Source organism: Helobdella robusta, assembly GCF_000326865.2.
Source record: "Helobdella robusta unplaced genomic scaffold HELROscaffold_18, whole genome shotgun sequence".
Lineage (NCBI taxonomy): Eukaryota > Metazoa > Annelida > Clitellata > Rhynchobdellida > Glossiphoniidae > Helobdella > Helobdella robusta.
In genome coordinates, this window is record NW_008703981.1 from 284667 (window position 1) to 305921 (window position 21255).

General features: G+C 33.0%; 3 protein-coding genes across 3 annotated transcripts; 1 reads left to right on the forward strand and 2 right to left on the reverse strand.

Moving 5' to 3' along the window:
* Positions 1-7256: 7256 nt before the first annotated feature.
* HELRODRAFT_152130 (hypothetical protein) lies at positions 7257-7969 on the forward strand (the record flags this gene model as incomplete). The annotated part of the gene is made up of 2 exons (XM_009016245.1): positions 7257-7311; positions 7770-7969. Coding segments are annotated over 2 exons (255 nt in total), but the record flags the coding sequence as incomplete, so codon positions are not given.
* A 4160-nt stretch (positions 7970-12129) lies between these two features.
* On the reverse strand, positions 12130-14055 carry HELRODRAFT_170416 (hypothetical protein; the record flags this gene model as incomplete). Its single annotated transcript, XM_009016246.1, has 4 exons — positions 12130-12150; positions 12558-12665; positions 13449-13585; positions 13965-14055. 4 exons carry the CDS (start codon positions 14053-14055, stop codon positions 12130-12132), a joined length of 357 nt encoding a protein of 118 aa, XP_009014494.1.
* A 3411-nt stretch (positions 14056-17466) lies between these two features.
* On the reverse strand, positions 17467-20616 carry HELRODRAFT_170417 (hypothetical protein; the record flags this gene model as incomplete). The annotated part of the gene is made up of 2 exons (XM_009016247.1): positions 17467-17600; positions 19812-20616. 2 exons carry the CDS (start codon positions 20614-20616, stop codon positions 17467-17469), a joined length of 939 nt encoding a protein of 312 aa, XP_009014495.1.
* Between the last annotated feature and the right edge of the window lie 639 nt (positions 20617-21255).

Here is a 21255-nt window from a genome sequence, read left to right on the forward strand (position 1 = left end):
TTCATACCTTTGTTGTGTTTGTGTGATACTAATGTTCGCTACGATGTTGTTGCAGTTGTTATCAGCATAAACAAAGTGTGTTGTTGTCGTTGTTGATAAATAACAAAACTTAATTAATGTGGATTCAGACATGTCTTTGTTAATGTTTTGATAACAACTGTGTTTATACTGTCAGAAAAGTTGTGAAATCGCAAGACTAAATTACCTTTTTTAATAAAATTTTGTGAGTTTTTTCTTTAGTTTCATTGCGGTTTCAAAGAGATGTCCATTTGTTTAAATTTCACAGAGCTCAAAATTTATTGAAGTTTATGATAGGCATTTCATTGCGTTTCGTTTTAAAGATGGATGACATGATAAAGCGGTCGATGTTGAGATGGTTCTAGTCAAACAGTCACCGAATTTGACAAGATGTATGCAAAAATCTCTCCCTGTCTTTAAATTTTTTGAGAACGTTTTGTTTTTTGCACATTTACCTAAATTATAGCATGACTATTTATAGAACCATCACCTCTTTTGCTTTCTTTTTTCTTTCTTTCTTTAATTTCCTCTCTTCTATCGTCTTCATTATCATCTTGAGGTTCTACACAATTAAGGAATGAAGGCCTCTCAAAGATATTCATTCCATTTGTGCTTTTTCTTTGCTTGTGTTGAAGGTTCCATATTGTAAATTTTATAATAGTGTTATTTAAAATGCATGTCCATCCTCATTCAATTTATTTTACCAAATTTTATTACTACAAAACATGTTTTGAATAATTACCTGTTTGAAAAATTTGAAAGCGAATTGATTGATCGGCGGACTGATTGATTGGCCATATACTTACCCATGCATTTGCTGTACTGTATAGTGTAAATATTTTGTTCTGTGCTACGTTGGGTGGATATGTGTGTGTGTGTGTGTGTGTGTGTGTGTGTGTGTGTGTGTGTGTGTGTGTGTGTGTGTGTGTGTGCATGACTCAAGTCAAGTTGTGCTCCTTTCTGCCTTAATAAATACTTCACGCTGTGTGGTGCATGGTTTGAAAAAATTGTTCTCGTTTCATAGTTACGTTAGATTTCATAAATTCATAAATTTATTATTTGTTAGTAATTTCCAGTTTTTATAAATTACTTTTAAATGAATTAGTTGGTTAAATAAAACTTTATTATATTTTGAATTGGAATCCTTGCTCTCTTATCTTTAGCATATGAACGTATCTAGAACAATAATTTAAACAATTTTTTGTCCAATCAAAAAGCAATTCAGTCAACGTCCTGCTTTTATGACAAGCATCCATTTTTTTTCGTTTCCATGAAGTAACGAAGATGAAAAAATTTTCACAATTTTCTTGCATCTCTGCACTGTTAAATTTCTTGTCACGTAGATCGTTTAATCAATTGATATAATATTGAAAGACATTAAAAGAAGAGAAATAAACTAAGCAACGTTCTCGACTTGTTTATCATCCACCGGATCAACAGAAAAGGAAAAAGTGAAGTTACATACAAAGCAAAGAACATTTGGTCTAAAGAAAAATAAATGTATATTATAAATCATAATGTTTTAATATAAAACATAAAACTTAGCACCTTCTCATTTTATTTAAAACATTAGATGACCTTAACCTAAATGTTCTGAAGACCCATCGCACACATCAGATTCTTTAGTCTTGGTCCTACCATTGGTTTTGTCAGAGCATCAGCAACTTGAAGTTCTGTTGCAACTCGTTCAACTGAAACTTCTTCTTCTGCAACTTTTTCTCTGACAAAGAAATTTCTAATGTGGATATGCTTTGTTCTTCTGTGAAGTTCTGGATTGTGTGCTAAACGAATTGCTGCTTCATTGTCGACAAAAATTTCTGGCTTTTTCTTTAGATCTACAATGTCGTTCAACAATCGTTTGAGCCATATCACTTCACGAGCTGCTTCACTTCCGGCAACGATTTCTGCTTCAGTAGTTGAAATCGCAACTGAGGGTTGACGTTGGCTAAACCAACTGATCACGCTTCCTCCAAACATACAGATTACACCTGATGTCGATCTTCCACTAGATTTATCTCCTCCATGATCTGCATCACTGTAGGCTATAAGTGTATTGTTTTGACCAGACTTGTAAACAATACCGACATCAGCTGTGCCTTGCAAATATCTGAAAATTTGCTTGACTTGTGCTACATTGGACTTGCTGGGTTTCTCCAAACTTCTGGATGCTACTCCAACTGCATATGCAATATCTGGTCTTGTTCCCGTCATCAAGTACATCAATGCACCAACTGCTGATCTGTAAGGAAATTTCACTTCCTCATATTCATTTTTGTTTTCATCGAACTCCTCAGATTTTGAAATCGGAGTTGTACAGGATTTACACTGACTCATCCCAAACTTTTCAAGAATCATTCTTGTATACGATGACTGACTGACATTAATATTTCCCTTCTCATCTTGATTAATCTCTAATCCAAGGAAATATGTTGCAGGTTTAGATGTTATTTTAAACTCTGACTTTAATTCTTTTTCAAATATTTTTAGTTCTTCTTTATCGGTTCCTGCAACTAGTCCATCATCAACATACAGTGCAAGTATGAATTTCTTTCCTCCCTGTATTCTAATGAACAAACAAGTATCTGCATCGCTTTGTTTGAAATGTTTCTTTTTCTTGTTCCAACATCTTGGAGCTTGTTTAAGTCCATAGAGACTTCGCTTGAGTTTACAGACTCTTCCTGAATTATCTTTAAAACCTTCAGGTTGCTCCGTGTAAATATCTTCATCTAGTTTGCTGTATAGAAAAGCTGTTGACACATCAAACTGCCTGAGTGACATCTTTTCATTTTCAGCAACACTTAATAGTGTTCTTATAGTTGAACTTCTGACTACAGGACTATAGGTTTCTTCATAGTCAATTCCCTTTTTCTGAGAAAAACCTTTTACCACTAGCCTGGCTTTAAAACGTTCAACAGAACCATCTGGATTGTTTTTTTTACCTTGTAGACCCATTTGCATGGTATTGCCTTATGACCTTTTGGAAGACTTACCAAATCCCACGTTTGATTTTCCTTTAATGACTGCATTTCACTGTTCATGGCTTTAAACCATTCATCTTTTTCATCACTTTGAATGGCATCTTTGTAGCTCACTGGTTCAAGTACTTTACATAATGCAGACACAACGAAAGGATTATAACGAGATGGCTTTTTGATATTATTCCTGTCACGTAAAACCATACCTTTGGTCTTTTGATTACAACAGTCAGATTGATCTTCTTCATCAGATAAAACTGAACTACGGTTGTGAACATCTTCATCAGTTGAAATATTTTCTTTAATCAAAGTTTTTTTATTTTCATCTTTGATTTCAACATAAATCGAAACTGTATCATCTGAACAACTTTCTTCTTGCAAAATCACTGAATTTGGTTTGACAACCTTCTCATCAAAAATAACATCTCTTGATCGATGCATTTTAACACGTTTCTTATTCTGATGTCCCATTCGTTCATGGTATAACTGCAATGCATCTTGATCATTGACAAAGTTAACTTCGACTTCAGAATTTAACGGTCTAACAGTTTTTGCAACAAGTTTGAACAAACCTCCATTGTTGTTTCTTATTCCAACAACACTTATCACATTGTCAATAAGTAGATGACAACTTCTTGAGGTTGAAACAAAAGAGCTATTTCTGTTCTTATCTTGAGTTGCAAGTACTGAGAACAAATTTCTTTTTACTTTTGGCACATACAAGACATCTATAAGTTTAACAGTTTGCCATTTATTATTCACTTTCACTTGAAGATGAATAATTCCTTTTCCAAAAGCTTCTACAGTATCACCATTTGCAACATATAATTTACTCGGTTGAGAAAATTTTTCAAAACTTTGAAATATGTCTCTTCGGAAAGTTAGATGACACGTTGCACCATTGTCAAAAAACCATTCATCAGTGTACGCTGACTCATCAATTGCAAAAACACTTGATTCCGTAACAACTAGTGACTTATTGTCATCGCGTAGATTGTTATTTCTTGGTTTTGCTGGTCTACCATCAGAATGCCATTTTTCACAATTTCTTACAATGTGACCTGGCAATTTGCAATAATGACATATCAGTCGCTTTGGTTTGCTGACAAATTTATCTTGTTTTTAACCATTCATGTTTAGTGATGATGACCTTTTAGTTGTTGCTTTGACAAATAATACTTTATTACATTCTGTTTTGCCTTCCAAAGATCTCTCATAGCTACACAGTTGATCTGTGAGTGTTTCGACTGTTCTTTCAGTCTTATTCAACAATCTCCAACTAGCAGCAAATGAAAAATATTTTTCTGGCAAGGTTTCAATTATTTGACACATCAGCAACAAGTCACTGTTTTCATCTTTTCCTAACTTTACCTTTAAATCTTTCCAAAGATTCCTGAGTTTTGTGACATGAGTGACAACATTATCGCTTTCATCCATTTTATAACTAAAGAACTTTATGCACAAGTTGTATGCTTTATCTTCATTAACTTCATCATACAATCTGTGAAGTTCTAACCAAACATCTCTGGCATTACTGAATGAACGAACTTTTTCATACGTTTCATCGGTCATGTTGGTTGACAGAACAATCATAGCACTACAATCTGCTCTGTTGAATCTGTTCAAAGCAGTTTGATATTTTGCTATCTCATCTTTATTTGAGTCATCGTTCGATTCATCTGGAACTTTTAATTTGCCATTTACTACATCCATTGCATCAGGAATGCCGCGTAGTATTATACAAACTCTCGACTTCCAGTTCAACCAATTACTTTTGCCTTCTAGGTGTTTGATTTGCACTTTTGTCAGATCCATTTCTTCCTTGTCTTTCAATTTGACCTTTTAATTAGAAGCAAAATATCGAATTTCAGAGAATGAAGAAGCACGTGCTTTCTCTTCACTTCAATCTTCACAAAAAAATCTTCCGATATTTCTTTATTCTAAATTTTCTTCGTCAAATCAATTAATTAAGAAAAACGTTATCTGGGTCCCATAACCTGTTAAATTTCTTGTCACGTAGATCGTTTAATTAATTGATATAATATTGAAAGACATTAAAAGAAGAGAAATAAACTAAGCAACGTTCTCGACTTGTTTATTATCCACCGGATCAACAGAAAAGGAAAAAGTAAAGTTACATACAAAGCAAAGAACATTTGGTCCAAAGAAAAATAAATGTATATTATAAATCATAATGTTTTAATATAAAACATAAAACTTAACATGCACTTCTCTGTTTTTTTCTTTATTGAGAAAAACATATTTGAAAGTTTATCAGAACCAGAGTCAGAATGATTCATCTGAGTGAGTAGTTGGTTAGCAACTTTTGCGTCACTTCAATTAAACCTACAAGTTGTGGATGTAGTTCACTTTGTAAAAAAAAACTAATTAACTCTGAAACTCCAATTTTCATGAACACATCACTCTTCTATCCAATTCAAGTTGAAGAAAACGTAAATGGAACGTTTAATTACGTTGTTAGAAATGAAAAAAAAACTATCCACGATGACTAAAAAACACATAAAAACAAACTCATATATGTACACTCAACCAGATAAATACATAAGTACACTTCAAATGAATCGTTTGTTGTGAACAATTTCTTGCAAAAATCTTTTTTTCTAGATGTTTTAAGATGCAGGAAATTTTGATTGGTATAGCAGTTAATTATTTTTTCTTCTTAAAAATGGCAGGGATGTCTTGTTATATTTTACAATTGCTGTTGCTGATGATGTTACTTGCTAGTTGTCTCTTTTCTTACCGTCGTTGTTGATTAGATTTGTTTTAACATATTATTGATGTCTATGTTATTGAAATTATTTATGAAGTCCGTTTCGCTGTTTTCATCAAATATGTTTTGAGACCTTCGTATTTATTTTAACCTTTCATTATAAATATCAAGAAAGAAGTATACCGGGATACTGATATTAAAAAAAAGAACCTCTAAAAAAATATAAAAATGTAAATGTGTTTGTTAATGAAGAATGTGTGGTTACTACACCTGAGAAGAATAACATTGAAATGGCAACGTACAACGGTGTATGTACGTACAATGTACATTTACTGTACGTACACACTCACACACACACACCACACACACACTGTGTCGGTTCAACCAGCTAGTTCACTTATTTCACCACACAGACAGGATCAAATTTTGACGCACTCACTTAGCTTAACATTCAATTTCTTCTTTCCTTTTTTAAAATTTCACTAAGCATGGCATGCGTCCTGTGAACAAATCCGTGCCTCATGTTTCTATATACCGTTGTAACGTTAACCAAGCTAATTTAAACGGAGTAATGGGAGACAAAACGTGCGTGCTATCAAAATCAACAACGGAAAATCTGAAGGATTCTGGTTTACAATTTTGGATGTTGGGAATGTTGTTGATGCTGGCTTTATTTAGTGTTTTTTTTTGTTTTAATGTTGTATTGGAAACTTTTTTGTAGTAGTTAATCCTATTAAAGGTTTTTTTTTATCGTTTCGTTATTTTTTCTCATGACAAGGGTGGAAATTGGAAAGATTTTTTGGTGACGAATGCGTTTAATAATTGCTGAGATTAATTTGAGTTATCGCGTGCAATTGCTCATTGACGACCAACCTGTTAATTTGTTGCTTTTTCCCCATAGTCTGTGGAGGTGTTTGTGCGAAAAAAATTATTTAAAATTTTTTCTGAAACACTTTCGATATTATTCCTTGCGTGATGTTATTCGCAACTCATTGTTAATGTAGGTAGGTAGGTAGGTAGGTAGAGAGGTAGGTAGGTAGGTAGGTAGGTAGGTAGGTAGGTAGGTAGGTAGGTACATAGGTAGGTATACCTATTGAACTACCCGTAAACTGTTGATTAATTGAGACTGAGTGGTTTTTTTTACATCCTTTATATTTTTCGATAGTTATTTTGAAGTAATGATAATAATTTTTCAGAGTGGCAACAACTTCAACAGCAACGGCAGCAGCTACGAAATCAGCAGCAGCATCAACGTCAACAACAATGGCAACAGCGGTAGCAACAACAACAGCAACAACAGATGCGCCTCTGCTCGTTCCATAAACAACAACAACAGCAATAACAACTGCAGCCGTTTTCAACAACAAATGAAATCACACATCGCCGAACTTCCAGCTCTATCCTCCACATCCTCCTCAGCCACTCGGGTGATGTCTTCGTGTTCTGATGGCATGGCCGGCTGCGGGTTGATGACCAACAACAACAGTCCAAACAACAGCTCCTCGAATGGAGTGGGCTCGTGCAGGGAGCTCCGGTCAGTTCTGCCCGTCGTCAGGTCACCAAACAGGTCCATGGAGAGGACTCTTGGTTCGTTCTTCGTTTTATAGATCTATTTTTTGTATAATTACATGAAATTGAACCCAACATAAAAACTATGGGAGCATTTTTTATTGGATATTAATAACTTTTGGATATTGGATAAATTTAAACTAGCATATTTAATTGGGCACAGTAGCCCAAATTCTCAATGATTGAATCGTTACTTGCAAGCGCTGATCTTAGTCAAATAAATTCTATTTAAATTAGACATTAGTGGATTTAATGACGACAATGATACAGGTGTTGATGATAATAATGATGATGATGCTGCATACTTTATTAACTTGTTCGTGTTCATATCTAGCAGAAATTTTTTTCCTTTTTTCGCTTCAAAGTTTTCAACGCAGTGGTCAGTGGTCATTCACTCCCACTAAATAAATGATAATTTCAACACCGGTCGTTAAATTTTAGAAAAAAAAACTTCTTTCATCGTCCAATGAAAACAGGTCAGGTCTTTTTGACCTTCAATGAAGAAACGAAGAGGTCACTGCTGCCTAATGAGGTGACCTCGATGGATACCGTGAAGGCATTATTTGTTCGCTCATTCCCTCACTCACTCACCATGCGCTGGTTCGATGATCCCATGAAGAAGGTTTACATATTGGATCGCAGTACGAACGTCTTCTACGAACTAGAGGATTTGAGGTTTGTTGCGGTTAGGTGGTGGTTCGGTTGATTGGTTGTTGGCTGGCTAGCTGGTTGATGGGTTGACTAAATAAGGAAGTGAGCGAGTGAGCAATAATTGAAGAGTGCTTGGAGTTTGTTAATTGGTTAACTAATTGGTCTCGCAAAAAATGACATGTTTATTGTTGTAGCTTTTTTTACATAGACTTGTTAGAAATCTTTTATTGAATGTGAGTGGAGTGATAATTTAATGATTAGATTAATGACCAACTGATAATATTATTGATGACACGATTATTATTATCATAACGATGGTGGTTGTTATCTTAACGAGCATGGTATTGCTATTATTAGTTATAAAAATGATGACGATGATGATGTGAAGGCTGAATGAAGGTTGAGTGAGAAGTAAGTAATTCGACTGTTACAATGATGATAAATGATTGCATTGAAATGTTGATGATGATGAATTGTTAAGAATTATGATGGTGATGGTGATGAATTGTTATATTGCTGGTAATGAATTTTTATTCTGATGATGATGATTTATTGTTAGAATTGTTATAGATGATGACTGATTGATTGGTTACTTTACTTTAATTTTTGAATGTTAACAGTTTGAGATGTTTATTGTATTTATCCATTCTCATTTTTCAATCCTCTGATTCAAAAATTTTTTTTCAGATTTTCCGTTACAAGTTTATGTTAAATTATATTGATAGATTGGTAACATTTACTTTTCTCGATGTATTTATTTCCGTATCTACCTTCATTGGCTGATTAAGCATATTAATTGTTATAAATATAGAAATATGTATGCAGTGATAATATATATACAATATCATAAACTATATAACAATAATAAGAAATACGTAAATGGTGACCATATTTAAGCAGAAGCAGTTTATATTTATTATAACAACACTAAAAATAATAGTCAATATTAATAATAATAATAATACATTTAATTTACCGTTTGTTTTGTTAATATTATTAATAAATAATAATAATAATAATAATATTTCATGCTAGGTCATGCCTATTATGTTTACTTTAAATTCCCTTATGGCTCTGAATGCTTTAGAATTATTTATTTGTTATATTATGCCCATTCATCACTTCGTTTGATGTGTTAAAATTTTTTTATTTAAATTTAATTGGTGTGAGAATAAATTCATAACTTTATAAATTCATAATTATAGATAAGAAAATAATGTTAAAGCTTTTCATTGGAAAGCTTTAATTAATTAAAAATTGAATTTCAGTTTAAGAATTGATTAATTAGTTTATTGATTATTACAGTTTTTAATGTGTACTGTTGTGTATATGTGCGTGTGTGTTTGTGTATCTGTATGAATATCTGCCGGCTAGTATCTATTAACAATCAAGAAATTTGTGATGTGTGTGTATGCTTTTGCTTAGAGAAGATGAATGTGCATGGTGGTTTATCTTTGAACGTTACATTGGAGTGCTTTGGAGCGTAATAATTTAAATTTAGAAACTCAATGATCACAATCAATTTCCTTAATTTAACATAACAGAGGATGCTTCACTTTGTTCGTTCATTCATTCATTCATTCATTCATTCATTCATTCATTCGTTCGTTCGTTCGTTCGTTCATTCATTCATTCGTTCGTTCATTCATTCATTCATTTAATCATTCATTCATTCATTCATGAATGTGTGGATGAGTGTGTGAATGCAATTATGTGTTAAGGATTGTAGATTAGGTCCTGTGTAATTTAATAGGTTAAAATGTAATGTAATTTAATTCTACAAACGACCACACTTACAGAAACACAGACAGACACACACACACACACACACACACACACACACACAGACAGACACTCACACATATTTATATATTTTAATACCACTATAAATTTGTTTACTCCACCTTTTTTTATTGGTCAGGGAGGTGAGGGATAGGTGCCAACTGAAGATTTATGAACTGGACCTCAATCCTCTGAGTCCAAGATCAAAGTTCAATAGGTCAGCCGGGTCATCTGTTGCCTTACTTGCTGCTGCTACTACTTCTGATAAGCAGAATGTTTCGTGTAATGGAAGCGCCGGTGCCGATGTGGTTAGTAGTGGTGGTTGCGTTTTATGTGTCTGTGGTGTGGTGTGTATTTAAGCCTGCTGATGATTATTATCTAATGGTTACGATCGTTGTAACATTTGTATGGTGATTAGGTGATCATTATGATATCGATGTTGACGAAAAAGAGAAAAATTATAAAATATTGATGATAACCTCATAAATGGGGCTAATTAAGATGGCATTACTCCATGTTTTAAAGTTTCAAATAAGTCCATCTCGTCCCGTCGTTATCGCTCCAATATTTGAAATTTTACTTCTAGTTTTTATGTTTTCCAATATTTTTAACTGTCATGTTCAACGAATTCCATCTCTGTTTTCTCTTTTTCCTCTCTCTCTTTCTCTTTCTCTCTCTTTGTCCCTCTCTTTCTCTCTCATTATTTCTCTCTTCTTCTCTTCCTTTACTTTTCTTTCTCTTTCTTGCTCTTCTCATATATACGCTTGAGAGCTTACACTTTTGTATAATTCTTTTCTATCCCATTTAATTCCATGCAATTAATGATCACTCAAATGGAAATTCGTCATCACCATCGTCGTCACCATTGTCGTCGTCGTCTTGACTACAATCACCATTCATATATTTTTTTCATCATTATTATTATCACCATCGTTCTCACCATTCCTATAATAATCATTATCATAACTGACTGACGAGCAAGCGTAGGCTGATGATGAAATTTTCATCTTGTGTTTTATTCAAGAGTTTAACTCGTCGGTGAATACGTGTTCGTGTACACACAGTTGCACGTACAGGCAACCTACTCATGCAGTGTACGCACACGTGCACACATTAATCACGTACAAAAGCGTACGAACGTGTGTGCGCATACACAGACCTATCTGCACTCATATTCACATACACAAATATGCCAACGTTTTGTGATGTTTTAATATTTATTACTTGAGTATTATACATATTATGTATTTGCCATTTATTATTGGTGAGGTGTAGTTTGAAACATTGTGTAACAGATGGGAACCATTAATAATCCTTCTTTTCAAATGTTAAACGTCACCAAACCTACAAATCGTTTACAAACTTTCTCGCCATTCGTCATTTATGGCGTTCGCTTGTTTGTTTGCCTGTTTGTCAGGTTGTTTAGTCGTTCGTATGTTTGTTCACTCGTTTGTTTAGGTGTTCTTTGTTTGCCGTTACCGTAAGTTTTGTAAAACAACACGAATTTGACATAATCATGTGGTAAAACGTTTTAATATAAATAAAATAAATAAATGTCACAATATTAGCCTATGTACGTGTGTGTATGTATGTATATATATGTGTGTGTGTCGTGTGTGTGGTTGTGTGTGTGTGTGCGCGCGCGCGTGCAATATAAGTGTTTTTATTTGTGTTTTCAAATTATTTCCTTGAAGTGATTAATTATTTGTGTCTGTTTGTTTGTTTGACTTGGCGAGTTGAAGTGTTGGCCTTTATTAAATTTTTTCTTGTCTGCTTCATAATGCATAGTGAATTAATTCAATTTAAATAATTTCTTTAGAGGCATTTTGTGGCTGTGTTTGTATGGGGGTGGAAAGGTTTTCTGTCAATTATATTTTCAATTTGTTTATTTCTCTTTTCTATCTGTCATTATTTTTTATACTCTATTTTTAAATGCATTTACATGTTCGTTCTTTCGTTCGTTCGTTCGTTCACTTACTCATTAATTTGTTCATTTATTTATTCGTTCATTTGTTTGTTCGCTCGTTTGTTTATTCATTCGTTCATTAGTTCATTCAATCGTTCTTCACACGTTTGTTCATTCATTCATTCTTTTTCTAATCCATTCACTCGTTTGTTCATTCATCCATTCAAGCGATCAATCAATCATCCGATGTATTTTGATATGCTGATTGAATGTAATGTCCTAGATGATTCTTTAATGAATTCTCCCTATAGGATTACTCACATTGTTGTTGTTTGTTTGTTTATTGTTGCTGCTGCTATTGTTGTTGTTGTTATTGTTGTTTAGTGTAACAGATGTTGTTTGTGGTTGTTGTTTATGTTGTTTTTTGTGTGTTGTTGTTCGTGTTAATGTTGGTATCTTGTTGGTGATTACAACACAAATGGTTATCGAATGCTCATCTAATAAGATGGCTTGTTCTTCTGTGTGTGTGTGAATGTGTGTGTGTATATGTGTGTGTGTGTGGTGTGTGTGTGTGTGTGTGGTGTGTGTGTGTGATAAGATAAGATGATCATTGATATGATTTATGAGATGTTTGATAACGTAGTTGCTGTTGCTTTTGCCGATATTTTTGTTTTAATTGTTATTGAGGTTTTTTATTGTTGATGATTAGCAATTTTTGTTGATGTTTTTATCGTTGATGACGTCATTTTGTTACTGAGATATTGTTGACGTTATGTTATTTTGTCTAGGCTTCCTTCATGTTTCCACTGTACTTCATATTCATGGTTGCTATATTTTAAATTATTTCATCGATCTCTTAATACTTTCCAATGGTTTACCGTTGTTATAGTCAGCGTTAGTTGCGTGTAAGTCTAATTTTGCCAACTTTGCGTTTGCTGTAGTTGTGTGCTGATGAGGGTGTGGGTGACGTTCTGTTTTGGAAGTGTGATTCGATCACCTCACTCATCAATCTGTTATGTGTTGATTTGCGTGGCTGAAAATTAATGTGGCTTAGTTAAATGTGGTTTGGTTAAATGTATCTTCAAGTGTTTATTTCAAGTGTACGTTTATAAAATAATTTTTTATGTTATTTTTTGCTCTGCTATGCGTTTATTATATGTTTTGACTAAGTTGTTTTGTAGTTGTTATGTTATTTTATATTACAATTAATTAACCAATTAATTAATTAATTAATTTTTTTATTTATCTATCTACTTACGTTATTGAAATATTACTTAGTATTTTCATAGTTACTAAGAAAGTGACACTTTAAAAATAGTTTAGGTAGACAATGAAATAGTTCTTGAATGAGTTTTACTGTTGTATCTGGAGGACTCTCAAGTCTCAGCCTGTCAGTTTTATGCTGGATTAATTTTACGATCTCTTCTTAAAAGTGCACTCAAAATAAAATTTTTGAATTATTTTCAGCCTCATTTTTTGTGTTAAATCCTCATTATTCTACTTTGTTTTTTTTTTCATTTTTTTCATTTTTTTTCTCGTTCACTTCAATTTTCATTTTTGCCGACTAGTTTTACAGTTTTTTCGTCTCTCTCTCTCTTTTCCTCTCTCTCTCTCTCTCTCTCTCGCTATCTCGTTGTCGTACTTAGCAGGCCACGCTATCATCTTCATCATAATTTTCAGTTTTTACAGTTTTATGTGTTAATTATTAAACTTTTTCATCTTTGTTGCTGGTCGGTCATTTATTTGATGAAGCTTCCACGACGTTTCAACGCCCATTTTATTATCGCTACCATCTTCGTCGTCATCATCGACTGACATCAGTTTTAATTTTCTCAAGCATCAATTTATCATTAATATCATTACCGTTACAGAAGTCTGCTATTGTCATTTTCACGTCACAAATATCGTGATTGCTAATGTTATCATTAGAGATGCACCGAATAGTGAATTTGACTGAAGACCGAATAGTTGATCAATTATTCGAATTATTTGATCGAAGCCGAAGGCAGAATACCAAAGAACCCACTATTTAAAAACAATTGTTTTTTTTACAATGAAAAACAAGTTGTTGAAAAATACAGTTGGCAGTTGTTGTTTATTCAACAATGTTCTATCGAGATAACATGCAATCTCTTGTTCAAATTCAGATGTTTCAACAGCTACGATGGCCAAAACGAATTTTCAGCTATTAACAAACTAACAGTTATTATCCTTGAATTTAAACAACGGGATGTCTTAAACGCATTTTGCAATATTTGGCTATTCGTCCTTTTAAAATGTCAGAAGCCCGAGCCGAATATCAAATTTCGGTCGAATTTTCGAGCAGAATAACCTGTGCAATATGAGAAGCGTTTTAATCCTCGTTCAACAACGGACTGTTGCATCATCGTCATCTTGGCTCTCGTTGGCACCATCATCGTCATCTTCTACATCGTCATCATCATCAGTATCGTAATCATTATTTTAATATCAGCACCATCCTTATATGAATATTATCATCGTTATCTTAGTATTATTATCGTTGTCATCATCGTCGTCGTCATCACCATTTTCTGATCGTGCTCGCCATCAACATCGTCATTGTCTCTCTCCACCAGTATTCATCACCATCATTTCCATAACAATCAACATGACGATTGCATTTATAGCTCCATTGATGTTTTTATTGTATTATACTTGAAACGATAATTTCTCGCATGTTTCAAAGTGTATGTGTGTCTATTCGTGTGTCTATGAGATTTTCTATTGTTTGTGTCATGTGTTTGGTGTATTTGTATGCTCTGTATACAGTGTGTTTTGTGTCTGTTCATCTTGTACATTTCATGCATGTGTTAAGTTTGTATGTTCTTGCTCACATTTGTATAAATTAATATAATAAATTATTTATAATCCATTAATTTGATTTGACATAATCACACATGCATGCACATTATAAACACACAAGTGAATGAATTTAGAGAGAGAGAGAGAGAGAGAGAGAGAGAGAGGAGGGAAAGAGAAGAGAGAGAAAGGAAAAGATATAAATATAGAAGTTAAAATGTATATAAGATATTTGTATATTCTTACTCACGCCTCATCTGTACGTGTTTGATTGCAATTGTTTGTACGTAAATGTTTGCACGTGTTTGTGTTTGCGTATTTACGCGCGTGTGATGATAAAGTATAAAGCATGTGATGTACTGACTGAACGCTGGAGTGGTGCGCGTTTGCACGTTTCCGTTATCAGCTCGAAATGATAACGCGTAACTAACTCTAATTAAAGCGTCATCTTTTCGCTGATTAAAAAGAATGTTTTCTTGATTTATTGTTACGGGTCACACATTTTCATGCGATAATAAACAGACACATTGTCACATACACGCACATACACACAGACACAGACACATACATAATTCATTTCAAAAAATGGAAACAGATAGCAAGACAGATATGAAAGGTGAAAGATATATCTAACGACCAACTCAATATAAACTAACCTGCTTATACACAATGTACAGTACATAGATATGTTCACAATACATTTTCATTATTACGGATACTTTGTTTCACCGGATATGCGTCTGTTTGTGCTGATATGTTTAAAGTGTAGAAATTTCTGCTTTCATTTGCTTGTTATCAGTCAATTTGCTTCAAATTACTCTTTGATGGATGTAACGCAATAATATCAATCAAGTTTTGAAAGGTAGGCCTAATCCTAACACTACTACTGTTAGTGCTGTTGCTAGTACTAATACTATTTGTTTTCTACTATTACGTTGACTGTCACTGCGACTACAACCGCTACTGCTACTACTTCTACGACTGCCTGTACTGTACCGACAATTTTCACTAATACTAATGATATTAACAATACTCTAAATGAATGCCCTTACAAGTAGATGGTGCATGTTACATTTAATACTAGAGCTAGAGCAATGATAATAATGTTACTGCTACTTATTCCTGCCCTAGTACTTTCTATCTCAATTCTTGCGGTTAGCTTAATGGCGCTGATATTTACAATGTTAAATTTCATGGCCGAGTCGGGCTTCTTAAATATTTATGCTTCTCCTTCACCAATTTTTTCACAACGAATATCTTAAATTATTTTCTTGTTTTGGTCGAAAAAATAATTTATTTTTTTTTGTTTAAAAATTCCCGTTAGAAAGATGTGATTGATGGAGGTAGATACGGCAGTTTATTTGCTCACACTTTCGCATGCCTTCTCGTACCCCTGCTTCAGTCGGTTTGAAGGGACCATGATAATAACTCTCAGTTCAGTCGGACACGTAGCATACTTACCTTACTTCACATTTTCAAAAATTTCTCTCACGTTTGCCACACGTACACACACACACACACACACACACACAACATAAACACGCACGCACCACACACACACATGCGTACACAAACACGCCGTCTGGAACATTGTCTCGATATAAACAACAAAAAAATCAACAGCAAGTTAAATTTAATGAGACTGTTTTTTTAAACTAAGTTATCTAGACGGAGATGTTTTGACTACTGAAAATATTTAAACAGTTAAAAGGAGACTTGCATGTATTATGTGTTGTCAGTTTGCTCCGGTTTTGTGTGTAGTATGTGTGTGTGTGTTTGTGTGTGTATGTGTGAGTGCCCACACGTACGTTTGTATGTGGGTAGTATCGTATCGTTTTATTTTTACTTGATTTACCGTTTTCAAATGTTTGTAAATTTCTTATATGGAGATCGAGGAGGAAAAAGTTGAGAAAGAAAAACATTAGTTGCAAAATAGAGCAGAAGAAAGAGAAGAGCAGGAAGAGAGGAGAGAGAGAGAGAGTGGAGAGAGAGCGAGTGAAAAGGAGAAATAGTGAGAAAGATATGGCGAAACCAGGAGCAAGGAAAAACGTACTAAGCATGAGCAGGCAGCAGAACAACAACATTGAAACTAATTGTAAACGTTTTTGATAAGTTTATCAATAATTTATGGATGGAAGTTAACACATGGTCTTTGTGTGTATTTGTATATATACAATATCACTACACTGCCTGTGCTTGCTTGTGTGTGAGTTGCTGTTTGTTTTTGTTCTTTATGCATTGGTGTCTGTGTGTGTCTGTGTGTGTGTGTCTGTGTGTGTGTGTGTGTGTTTGTATAAATAACATTGAGCATGTGTGCTTGCGTTTGTTGGTGTATTTGTTGAGAAGATAGTTGATGTTTTGGTTAATGTGATTGTTGATGTTTTGCTGTGTGTTGATATGTGTTGATGTGTTGCTATGCGTTGATGTGTTTATTTGTTCCCAGCAGAAAAACTTCTTTCATTTAAGTGCTTCTTCCACGCAAGTTGTCATTTACTTTTCTAGATTTTAACACTACTACCTAACCTACCTCTATTGCTATTCGTGAGGATGGATGATGACGAGGAAGAAGATGATGAGGAAGAGGATGATAGTAGTGATGGAATTCATGATTATGATGATGATGATGATGGTGTGGAGGCACCATGCGTCATTTATTGATTGATGGAGATGGTGTTGTTGTTGTTGATGATGATGATGATAAGGAGATTTGTGATTCTGCTGAAAGAAATATTCCTGAAGTTTATATTTATAAGGCAAGGAGGAACATTTCCTTCATTCATTCATTTCGTTCTTCCATTCACTCATGCATTCAAATCTTAGTACGCTCAAACACTCGTTAAATGTAAATAATAATTATTATTATTATTATTAATGCAGTTTAACGGCGTTTCAGCGCTACTGGCTATCTTTACGCCCTTTTTTCTTTTGAAACAAAATTTTCTTAGGGTTCTTTTGAGTTTTTTTCAAATATTTCTATATTCTGTCGAGTATTTTTATCTCCTGAAGATATGTTATTAGATTATTGATGTTTTCTCTCTTGAAAATTTTTTCAATATCTGAGGGGATCTGATATCGTTTCCGAATATCATCATGGTTTTGCATTCCACCAAGTGTTGTTCATGAAGTTTTTCATCACAAAAGTTGCATGCTGGTGGATTTGTTTTGTTGATTATCTAAGAATGAGTGTATTTTGAATGGCCTATTTTAACCTATTAATAATTGTCCTCAGTTTACGGTTTAAACCCTTAGATTCATCTGGATTTTTTTTAAAAACACTTGGCATGGATAGTTTAAGATAATTGGTAATCTTATTCCATTCAAGTTGCCATTTTTCGTTGATAATTTTTTTGTCCAAGTTCTTAAATCACTGTATGGAATTGGTACATTTGATATTGGGATAGCATGGGCTGGGAATCCACATCAAATCTATTTTGTTACTATTATTAGTCAAGTTATTATGTATATTATTTTGTATTTGCTTTATCAGATTATGTTGAGGGCTATATATATTAAGTGCAGTGATTGCAGATAATGAATCTGAAAATATTAAAAATTTGTTATTATTGAATTTAGATACATAGCTTATCGCCATCTCAATAGCGATGATCTCTGCCGTAAAAATTGATGTATAGTTTGGAAGATGTTTCATGAGCTTGTGTATAATCTTTGATTGCTGGTAAACAACTATTGCTGCTGTCGTTGAGAACTCCTTTTTTGAGCCATCCGTATAAATTTTTGTGGAATTGGGATTTTTATGGATTTTTTCTCTAAATATAATTTTTACTAAATTTTCATCTTTTACTGTTCTATTTATACTGATATCAACATCCGGATACAGCAATAGCCAAGGCGGGTGTTCATAATCCATTTCTTTCAAAATATTAGTTTTGTTATGATCTTTGATATATTCCTTAAGTCTTGCTGGGAATTTTTGTATAGCTTTTGATTTTATTTGATGATTCTGGTTTATAAATTTGTAGTTCTGATTTTCTGGCTGAGATCTAACTTTTAAATAATAATTCAATGCTAACTTTTGATGTCTAAATGTTAAAGGCATCTCCCCAGACAAAACATGTAAACTGCTAGATGGCGATGTTCTGTAAGCTCCCAAGACTTTTCTTAATGACTCGTTCATTATTGTTTGAAGAATTTTCAGATATGATTTTCTTGTTGATCCTAGCATAGTCTGTTATTGACCTTATCATTGCTTGATAGATTGTCATTAAGTGTTTTTGGTCTGAACCCCAGGTATGATGAGATAGAACTTTTAGAAGGTTGAGTGCTTTTAAACATTTTATTTTGGTCTGTTGGATGTGCGGAATAAAATTAAGTTTGGAGTCTAAGATTATTCCCAACTATTTATATTGTTGAGTAAATTCAATGAAATTTTCTTGAAATTTTAATTTTGGGTATATTTTTTTCGTTTTTTTGAGTAATTCCATTAGTAATTCCATACCTCCAGGCTTTATCATAAGCTTTTTCTATGTCTAAAAAGATTGTTATCACCTGTTCATTGTTGTTTAAAGCTTGTCTGACATGGGTTTCTAGATATAGTATGTTATCTAACGTAGATCTTCCTTTAATCCCACCATTATTTTATTTGTTTTCAGATACCAATTTAATCTTTTATTAATTATTTTTTCAATTATTTTACAGGTGCAACAGGTTAAGGATATTGGTCTATAGTTTTCAGGTTGTAATTTGGTCTTATTTGGCTTATTTATCGGAATTATTGTTGCATGGAGCCATATAGTTGGAAGACTTGAGTTGTACTAAATATTATTGTAAATTTTCAATTGTACCATTAGTGCATTTTGTGGCAAGTTTTTAAGCATCTTGTAAGTAATTAAATCTGGACCTGGAGTGGAATCGTTGCTATTGTTAATTTCATACATCATTTCTTTCATTGATATAGGAGAGTTGTATGGCTCTAAATTTTTTGAATTGAAATCCAGATCTTTACTTTCTTCTGTTGATTTGATGTTTGCAAATTGGTTGTTTAAATTTTTTGAATTTTGCTGGAAGTGGTTGGCCAAAATATTAGATATATCTTGGTCAGTTATATATTCCTTATTGTTAACAATAATATGGCTGTTTTTGTTGGTATTATATTTGTTTTTAATTTTTCTGATCATCTCCCATACTTTTATTGCTGAAGTGTTGACATTGAGATTACTGACGAATGAACTCCAGGAAAATTTCCTTTCTTCTCTCACTATTCTACGTGCTTCTGCTTTGAATTTCTTATAGTTTATGAGATTGACTTGGGTAGGGTTATTTTTAAATATTTTGAATGTTTTTTGTTTTTGCTTGATTGCATTTTTGCACTTCTCATTAAACCAAGGATTTAATATTTTACCACTTTTATTTTTTATAACTGGTGTAATCTGGTTTATGATTGTTGTTATAATCTTTATCCATTTGTTCATTGATTCATCATCAATTGTGTTAAAATTTTTCATTCTTTCCTCTGTCATGTTTTTAAATGCAGCCCAATCTGTTTTATTGTAATTTATTCTTTTCAAATCATAATTTCTTATATTTTTGATGGATAAAATTATTAGATAATGGTCACTGCCATGTAAATCGTCTTCTGCATCCCATTCTATATCTTGAAAAATGGCTGGAGTGGTCATGGCTAGATCTATTGTTGATGAAGTATTTGTATGATCATGATACATTGTTGCTTTTGTTGGTTTGATTAGGCAGAGATCGCTTTCTATTATTGTTTTTTCTAGGTGTATTCCTTGAGCATTTGAAGTTGAGCATTCCCAGATTTTGTTGTGGGCATTGAAATCTCCCAATAATATGAATGGTTTAGGGATTTGTTTAATTAAATGTTTTAACTCTTGTGATTTGATCAATGAGTTTGGTTTTATATACCCATTGCATTTTGTTATGAATTTATTGTGGATTGTTATTCTTGTTGCTATAAAATGATTATTAGTTTTTATTTTAACTGGAGATTGTGTTATATCGTGATGGATGTAAATTGATGTTCCTGCCGATGGGTTTGTTTTTGTTGGTATGGCTGATTTATGGTAAGCCTTGAAGTTTTTCAAATTTATTTGCTTGTCATCAGTAACCTTAGTTTCCTGCAGGCATATGATTTGAGGATTATATTTGGAGATTAAGATCTGTAGTTCTGGAAAATTATTTTTCATTCCTCTTATATTCCATTGCAGGATTCTAATCTTATTGGGATTTTTATGCATTATATCATCTTGACGTTTAATTGATTTATGATCATCATTGTTGCTTAATATGTCTGATTTATTCCTTGTTTGTATGTCTATTGTTGGCATTTTTTTACTAGAAGCCATACTCATTGTTATCTTTTGTAACCCTTTTGATATTATTTACATCAATATCATCATTGTTACAAAATACTTCATTATCATCACTACTTTTCATATCCTCATCAGTAGAGAATGAATATGGATCTTTATTTTTGTTGTTATTATTACCATTATTATTATTACCTTTATTATTACCATTATTCTTATTATTATCAGCATTACTATTATTACCATTATTATTACCATTACCGTCATCATCATTTGTTGTTATTTGAGATTTTGTATGCAGATGATTTAGTCTTGATGGTTGATAGCATGGAAGAATTGCAGTTAAAATTTGACAGATGGAAAAGTGTTATTGAAAAGAAATGGTTAAAAGTTAATATTGGTAAGACGAAGGTAATGGTGAGTGGGGAAGGTGGGGAACGAGTGATAAGTAAAATAGACCCCTGTGGGGTATGTGATAGGAGAGTGAAGGCTAACTCGGTATTGTGTATAGGATGT